General features: G+C 28.8%; 1 protein-coding gene across 1 annotated transcript in view; it reads right to left on the bottom strand.

The window, feature by feature from the left end:
* Window positions 1-7,685, bottom strand: part of LOC111639620 (dynein heavy chain 6, axonemal-like) — a 37,647-nt gene extending 29,962 nt beyond the window's left edge. Inside the window, exons 1-3 of the mRNA XM_023385517.1 lie at window positions 7,664-7,685; window positions 5,743-5,878; window positions 311-455 (exon numbers count right to left, since the gene is read on the bottom strand). Of these exons, the coding sequence (XP_023241285.1) occupies window positions 311-455; window positions 5,743-5,878; window positions 7,664-7,685 (303 nt within the window). The remainder of the gene's footprint in view (window positions 1-310; window positions 456-5,742; window positions 5,879-7,663) is intronic.
* Between the last annotated feature and the right edge of the window lie 1,859 nt (window positions 7,686-9,544).

Genomic DNA, 9,544 nt, shown 5'->3' with positions numbered 1-9,544 from the left:
AATTAATAATAATAATAATAATAATAATAATAATAATAAATTGTTTTAATATGTTTTAAATTGAAACATTATTATTAACATATTAAAACAAATAACATGAGATATGAGAGAGAAATTTAATTTTCATATAGAAAAAGGAATAATTTTTTAATTTTATAAAAAAACAAGTTTTTGTATTTTGTAAGTGTAGTATGCCTGCCATTTTACTTGTATTGAATGTACTATAATATCTGATAATAGTTTTATTGTGGTTTAATAAAACTCAACTTAATATTAAATCAAAATATATACCTTTATTAATGATACTTACCTTTCTCAATCTATGATATAAACTATATTCTCTTAGCCACTCTTGTAAAGATAAAAATTCTGATTCTTTTCCTGCTACTCGAGTAACACCATGAGAACTAATGGTCAGATAATCTTTTCGGTCAACATCTTGAAAACTTCCAATTCTGAAAATTATTTTTAGAATAATTTAAAAATCATTTTAATTTAAATACATGTAATTCAAATAAAATAAAACTGAGAAAATTAAAATAGTATAGTTAATTCAACATAATTATATAAAAAATATACAATTTTACTATGAAAAATGAACTCATACTTGGATTATCAATATTTTATTATAGAGTACAATAGCACTTTACAGGAAAGCTCTACCACATTTAATGTTAAAGTGCTAACTTTGACCCTTAATATTTCCAAGACCAATGCACTGATCTGACCAAGAAATTTAAAATATTTAGTGTCCACAATGAGTATTGCGAACATATTAAATTTTGAATAAATTTATTGGATTGTTTTTGACTTAGGTGATCAGCATTTTGTCACCTCGATTTACAAGAGAGAATAGCAACACCAAGCTATGAAACAATGTAGGAGTCTGAATATGGTTAATAACTCATTTGAAAGTTGATGACCTCATATTTGCCCTTTTGTAGGTTTTATTTAAAAATACTCAGTATTTATAAAATAAGAGCCTTTTTTTTAAATTTTAACACATTATTGGTCAACTTGCTATCATGTGATATGAAAGCTTAGGCTATCGTGTGACTGTCACATGAAAATAGAATTATCATGTGATTTCAGATAATTATTATGACTTCATGTCTTGTGATTACTTTTGACGTATTATTAACACAAACCTAATGATTTAAAAACAGAGTATTTATAAAATAATATCCCATCTTTTAAATTTTAGAATATTATCAGTCAATCAGTTATCATGTGACATTGTGTACTGCAGACTATCAAGTGACTATCGGGTGAATATAGAATTATGAAAACTATTCTATTATTAACTCATTGATCACTAAAAAATATTTAAAATCCCATAAAAAAAAACTGGTAGAACTATGTTGAAAAGAAAGCTCAATGAAAACATCTAAATAAAGGAAACTTTTGAAAGTTGTGGCATAAGAATACCAGAACCAAATTTGACAGTAAGACTCAACATGTAAATAAAGTGAATGTTATACAGACTACAACTACAGGAAGTTTTGAATGATGCAATGTCACCATGATAATAAATTGGAAATTATCATAGAAAAAGACAGCTTTACTTTGTGTCTTAATGGTCAAAAATAAATCAAACAAAAAATACAGTGGAACCCCGGTTAACAAACTTACTCCATTCGTTAACTGAATTGTTCATTAACCAAAGCAATTTTCCCCATAGAAATTAATGCAAATGCAATTAATCCGTTCTAGTCTCCGAAATTTTTGTGATTTTATTTGTAATATACAGTAATTTTCTTTGATGAAAATGTAGGAAAACGTAGTATCTATCATTACAGCAACAAACATGTAAACTTTGTTTAATAAAATAGCACTACATATCTTCGTTTGTTGTAGTTGGTGGCAAAAAGTGGAGATGTACGAATCTTAATGCTTAGAAGGGGAATCCCTTCCAAAAAAATAACGGGTAGCACTTCATCGAAAGATTCTTCGAGTCAGAGTCAAAGTCTCTTTTGGTAAAAAAAACCCACCAGTGGCTAAGTGGTCTTCGTACCTTGAACACGGGGAGTTCATTCGTGGGTTCACATCTCACTCAGACGGGCTGGCCACGTGGAGTTTTCCGAGTTTTTTCTACATCTATAACGCCTAAATAGGGGCCAGTTTCCCTTAAAAACACCTCCCAGAAGGCATTCCCCCTAGGCAGATCGCCCAAGTGTTGCATTGCCATAACTTAACAAACAAACAAACTCTTTCCGTAAGGAACAAGAAATTGATCTAAAGTTGATCGTCTTACTCTTTTAATCAAAATTTTTCTCAGATGCAATAGTGCATTGTTGTTTATATTGCGTTGTCGTTTTTTATTGCCACTATGACTTTTTAAAGAAAAAAGTCATAGTGGCAATAAAAAACGACAACACAATATAAACTTGGATGCCATATTGATTAAATATAAAAATCACAAATTTGAAAAAAGAAGTATAGCACAAACACTCGGAAAAGCAATGCTTAACTCGCGCATGCCTAATATCAACTAAAATTTCACACAAAATACCGTTACGTTCGTTATCCGAGACAAAATTTTTCAAAATAAAAGTTTGTTAACCGATTTGGTCGTTAACTAGGATGTTCGTTAACCAGGGTTCCACTGTAATATAAAGTGATAAAAATAATTAGAGAAAAGTGTTCCAAATACATTTTTGATATTTTTTTTATAAAACATTAAAGTTTTAATTTAATATTTATTCAAATTTTGAATCTTTATAATTAGCAAATCTTGAAATCATAAACAGATAAATGTATAAAAATGTCAATAAAAATTTCTATTTTATTATTATTAAACCATTTCTTGCCCAATTATGTCTATTATATATATATTAAACTATGTTGTATTTGAATATAAGGCTTATCATACATATGGCACACTATTATACTAAATTACCATAGTATATACAATTTAGACCATTTTATTTATTGACATATCCAAAATGCATTTCAGCTATCTGCTTAGCCCTCTTCAGTTGGATATAAGCCTACAGTACAGAAAAATGTTTTGAGACAATACAGAACTGTAACATCAACATGTATACAAACACGTTTAAAAATTGACAAAACTAGTTAAAATATGGCCTTTACAACTATTAAAATAACATTAGAATTTGGCACCAATCACATTTAACCAAATTAAACTATCAACAACATTCCATGCTTTCATGTACTGTGCATCTTATGAATGGAATGTTGTCATGGTCTGTACATGTATGACCCTTTTTAGAAAAAAAAACCCTTAAAAAACAAAAAAGAAGGTAGAAATGCTGCCAACCATTCTTTTCTCAATCTACTTAATTTTCTTAACATTTTTACTAACCCAGCTATCTAACTCTTTGGGCCTAATAGATCTAAATTTTAGAAACAGACCTTAGAAATATGTTTAAATTAAGTTTTTTATATTTTTTCGTCACACGTTTTGAGTAATTTTTTTTTTGGTTTGAGTTGTGCCATTTTATTTTTTGTATGTAAAGAAAAACAAAATTGATAGATATGTCTGCTACATAAATAATTGTAAGCATCATGTTTGAATTCATAATAACTTGAATCATACTTGTATCTATATAATTTTTTTAAAATTTTGTACCATTTTTTAGATGTATACTGAAGAAGAATCACTAAATATCATGATTTGAAATACATTTATACTAGTGAGAAAAAAATGACATGTCAAAAATAGCATAGTTACTTGAGTTGCTATGAGTCAGACAATTGGAATTTGAAACAGAATATTGTACCAAAAATTTGGTTTATGAATTAAGAGAGAAGTAAGAGAATATACTCATACTCTGAATCCATATAAGATAATTTTTAAAAAAATTGTTGTCCAAACCAAAATAGTATTTTTGTATGTTATTAGTAAAAGATACTGTTAATAAAAATCTAAAGAAAATTTTCAATTTTTTTCCCCAGCTTACAATAGTGTTATACACTACATCAATTTAGTGCCATTTTCACTTCTCCTTTTCATTCTCATAAAGTATGAACCAGGTTTTAATCAAAAGTTTATAATATTAAATATAATATTTTATTTAATTTATAATTAATATAATAACCTTAATATTCTATTAACTATAATTTTCTATATTAATTATTAAACATTTTAAAACTTTAAAACAAAATTTATTCAAAAAAACCCACAAAAGGTTGGAAAATAATATAACAACTTACAGAAACCTTCTGTACTTATTCCAGCAGGTACGTTTATTAGAAAAACTAATGCTTTCAGCCACTTTCACAAAGCATTCGATTTATGGAATATATAATAACCTGAGGAAGGTCTCTGAAAGTGACCAAAAACATTTTGTTTTTTCCAATAAATATACCTGCTGGAATAAGTACAAAAAGTGTCTGTGAGTTGTTAATTTATTCAATTTCTGGTTATATTGATTTAAATCAATGTTATAAAATCAACAAATTATAAATAATTAAATATTAGCTTTATAATTGATTAAGTAATATTTTTAGATACATAAGTATTAAGCAATGAAGTCAGGAAAATATTTACATGAACCAGATAAATCAAATTTCTTTCTTTAATACAGTGGTGCCTCGTATAACGTAGGCCTCGAATAACGGACGCTGCGAATAACGGACTTTCCGTTCGGCAGTTACGTGAGACACACAATGGACTTTTTTCGAACAAGTGCGAATGATGTTTCCACTCTTTTGCCGTTGCCAATGACAATCTGCTATTTTTAGGATATATTAGTATTATTAGAATGTATTATTAGTATATCTGAAGTAGAAATGTAATGTAATATATGTTGATGATTTAAATAAACATTAAATGTAATGTAATACAGTATATGTTGACGATTCAAATAAACGAAATGTAATTGTGTAGATGCCGAGGTGGCGGGACGAAAAGAGGTTGTAAAAAACAAACGGAGCGAGAGTAGCTCGTAGAAGTGTTTAGTGATCTTAATTAATAAAGAATTATTCGTATCATATAATCTGGCAAGTTAAGTCATTTATAATGCATCATGGCTTCTAAAAAAACAGAAAGGTGATTTCAATTGAAACAAAGCAAGAAATCATCAGGAGTGAAAGTTGACAAAAACTTTCTTGTCGAATGGGGAGAGGTTCAGGAGTTTACCAACACTCATTATCCAAACAGAGCTGAGGCCAACAGGATCAATGATCTCTACGATGACACCTTTGTCCGTCATTTCCGACAGGTGTTAAAGAAGAAAGAGAAACAGACCACCTTGGTCATGTTTTTCAAGAAGCCAGCGGGCAAAAAACAAAGGATGGAACAAGAGAAGTTGACCCTGCAAGTTCCGGTAGCCTCTCCTGAATCTGACTCCGATTAAAAAACAATAAAAAAAGACCCGCTGCAATGTGTAAAAAGTCTGTATCTGTATGAATGTGTAAAGAAAGTGTTCTTCCTCCTCCTCCTCACAACATCTGACTACCCGGCATAATTGGTGTCTGCTTCATTTTCATTTTTTATGGTACAGTACGGTTATTTTATGCTGGAAACGAATTATATGTTTTAACATGTATTTCTATGGAAAAATGCGTTTCGTATAACGGACGTTTCACTTAACGGACATACACCTGGAACGGATTAAGTATGTTGTATGAGGCACCACTGTATTTGATTTCAGTATATAATAAAATTTTTGAATATGCAAATTCAGATGAGTTCCAAGCTATTTTATGCAAAAATTATTCACAAAAACTTACTTCTTTTGCTCTATTAGTGTATTTGTTATATTTTATTCTACTTACTTTAAATAATATGGATTATAATTCACATCATCTTTTGACATCATTGGAACAAGATATAAAAACTCAATGGATGGATTTTCTTTGCATATCCTAATCCATTCTAAAGGATCGGTAATGCCATAATAGTCAACTGCACCTAAAAATGATTAAATTATGTATTAATATTGTAATTATTAAATTATTATTTTATAGTTTCAAATAAAATTAAAAATAAAATTTAACATGAAAATTATCATTTAATGTATATAACTAACTATAAAAATAATAACTAACATATATTAAGTAAATATAAGTAATCATTCTTGCATCAGTTAGCTTCAAAACCAAAATCTTAAATTATAAAATAGTTTTTGATTAATATAGTTCTAAATTTATTTAAATTTTACATTAAATTTTAATTGTCATCTATCATCAGTAAAAACTATGTAATTTTTAACTAAACAAAATGTAATATTAAAAAATCATAATTTGTTTCTAGAAACAATTAATCATTCAATATATTATAGAAACTATTTTTTATGTTGTACAGTACATAAGATTGAGGTAATGGTTACAAAATTAAGGTTATGAGCAAGCTAAGCTGAAGATGGTATTCTCAATAATATCCCAACACTGGAAGAAGTCCACTAGCAAAGGCTTGTCATCATAAGTTAAAGAAGTCATAACTGAGCATCTGCAAGATTTAACAACTAGCTTCAGAGATTATTTCCCAGTGTCAAATCCTGAAAACTCAGGGATAAATATTATTGAATATGATGAGGTACAATTAACAACTCATTCTGAGGAGGAGTAAGATAAGCTTGCTGATATGATCTGTGATGATGTGTCAAAAATATTTTTAAAAGAATGCACACTTGATGAATTCTGGGTGAAGGTATTTTCTGATTATGAGAAATTAGGTGAAAAAGCTTTGAAATATCTAGTTCCAGTTTGTTCCATATATCTTTGTGAACAAGCACAGAAACTGTCTTGATGTTGATTTAAGATTAAAATTAGGAAATATTGACCAGATGTGAAAGGAACTGTACAAAACAAAAAGAGGCATGATTTCTCCCATGATATTTTGATTGAACATCTGCTATACTGTACATGTCATATTTTTTAATTTGTTATAAATAAGAGTTATTAGAGGAGGTTATAAAGGTTAAATATTACAAAAAAATTCAAAACAAACAAATTATACTTGTATGTTTTGAATATTGCTACTTATATCTCAATTACAGATACCTATATAGATATCAAACCTTTCAAAAATTATGGTGCCCTGGCTTATCTTTAAAACAAAAGGGGTTTCTCAGCTTTCAGCTAATTGGGAACCACTGCCTTAGGTGATTACAATTTTTGCAGTTTTTCCCCCTAACCCTGTTCAGCAAGTGTCAATTATCAGTAATCTATTCTTTACAACAAACACAAATAGTTCCTTAAACCCACTCAATTCAAAAATCTTACTATATGTTGACAATATCAAACTCATCAATAATGATCCAATAACTTTACAAAAAGACAATTATGTTAGCCAATAGACTAGAAAAATTAAATTTTAAAATCAATATCTCCAAATCTGCCATTATAGTATGTGTTATTCATTATTATGCTCGCCATTCAGTTTTCCATTTATGGTTAACAATCAGTCAAGACTAAACGAACATGATTAACAACTTAGGAATAATTTTCAATTAAAAAATAAGTTAACTTTTAAACCACATATAGACAAAATACTAAAATTTATCTATTTGCAGAGGAATTATGTGAAACACTAAACATCCATTTTTTCTCATTGAATACTGCTTATCTTAAATTAGATACTTTTCAAAACAAAACAGACTACTACTGCCTGTCAAATATTCTAATATTTGCACACATATGCATACTAATTAATAAAAATGACAAAAACAGCTGTTATGTGCACTTTAAAACTTACTAGGTAGGTTAATAATAAGCATTTACACAATCTGAAAAGATATTTAAGTGGAGAAAAGCAAAAACACAATGCACAGGGGAATTTATCAATAGTTCTTTAAACAACAACTATCCACACATCAAAGCACAGAACCAATGAACCAGACAACTCAGCCATTGTAGCTTCTTGCTTAGTGTTTACATTAATTATGATGCTTAAATAAGAAAAAAAATCCTGTTTTTTTGGCTTTTTTTATAGAAACAAAGAAAAACAGAGTTTCAGTACATTTATCAAAAAAGCATTCTCTATAAAATGGTATATATTCTATTAAAAAGTGGCATTGGAAATTCACAATCTTGTAAGTTTTTAGAGTTATAAAGCCATTGTGTATTTTTATTATTTTTTTGTATGTTTATGTCAGGTTTGTATTCTCTTTTTTGCTCATAATTTTTACCCTTTTTTATTTTTAATTGGAGTTGTTATTTATTGTTCTTTTGAAGGAGGCAATCATTGCTCTACAGCATCACCATTGTAATTTTGCAATAAATATGTAAATAAAATAAGCAATTATTTAATCATACTCTTAATTTATTCAATTTAAAATATATGTTCTCAATCTCAAATTTGTAGTGTCTTATCCCTGTACATTATACTTTTCCTGATAACAACAGTGTCATGCTATTCATCAATGTAACTCCATTCGGGGGAAAATTTTTGAATTGAATTTACATTATTTCTGGTCTAGACTGAAAGTTCATATATAGTTAATCAGTGCCTCCTGCCCTTAAGCTTTCCATATCTGGTCTCAAATTTCATCTATCTAACACTGTTCTTGAGATTAAGGAAGGACATACAAACAGTAAGAATTTATATTCTACAATTTTTTCAAATTTTAGCCCAATAAATAAATTTGTATGTACTAATCTCTATATATAAAAATGAATGTATGTATGTCTGTGTGTGTGTCCTTCATGCATTACCACACCGTTTATCCGATTGCCGTGAAACATTGGGAAGTTGTTTAATATACTCCAGCGAAGGTTTGTGGCATAGTATGATTTCCATTAAGCTTTGAGAAGTTTTTTTTTAATACACTCCCACGAAGGTTTCTGGCATTTACCCTACGATAGATGGCACGCGTTTACACGAGCATTCGAGCACAGTGTGTTCATTCGATTTCAAATTGTGAAGACCATTTCCCCCCTCCAAAAAATATCTCTATATATGCATTTATTATTTACGATATTTGTTACAATTTTTGTTTAATTACTTTATTTCAACTTATTTTTGCTAATTACGTAATCGCTCGAACTTTGTTAAAGCCTTAACTGTATCATGAACAACAACTGAAGTTGTAGAAGGAAATTCGTCTATTTTACCGATCTAGGGATCCCCCTTTTCCAAATTTTAATATTGACTCAAAATAATTTAAAAAGACAAATTACAATAAAATGGTTTATTATCCAACTACGAGAAATTTCACAACATGCCAAGGAAGTGAGGAAGGAGCAATTAAATAATCAAAATTATGAAGGATTAAAAAAAATATATAAAAATGGGGAATATCGCACTTCTAACAATCTCTGCGAGTATGTGGGCTAAATTTAAAGAATCCGTGTTTCTCGCTTGGACAACTGTATGTGGCCAACTCACATGTCGGAAAACCTTTTGATTTATTCGTGTACGCACCAGACGGAAAAACAAAAAATATCGTGTATCCACAAAGCACTCCAATAAATAAATAAAATTGAAACGACACTTTGAAATGTTTTCCCGATGAAAATGAATAATAATAATAAGTTTCAATAAAAATGATGAAATGTAAATTTAATTTTATCATAACGAGTTTGCTTGAATTTCCTTTCTTCTGAGATCGCAGCAATGCGCGACGGGTAAGCTAGT

The sequence above is a fragment of the Centruroides sculpturatus genome, unplaced genomic scaffold, assembly GCF_000671375.1.
Source record: "Centruroides sculpturatus isolate CEXI.00-Female unplaced genomic scaffold, Cexi_2.0 scaffold1335, whole genome shotgun sequence".
Classification (NCBI taxonomy): domain Eukaryota; kingdom Metazoa; phylum Arthropoda; class Arachnida; order Scorpiones; family Buthidae; genus Centruroides; species Centruroides sculpturatus.
Note: the sequence above shows the minus strand (reverse complement) of the source record. Positions and strands in the feature narration are given on the sequence as shown.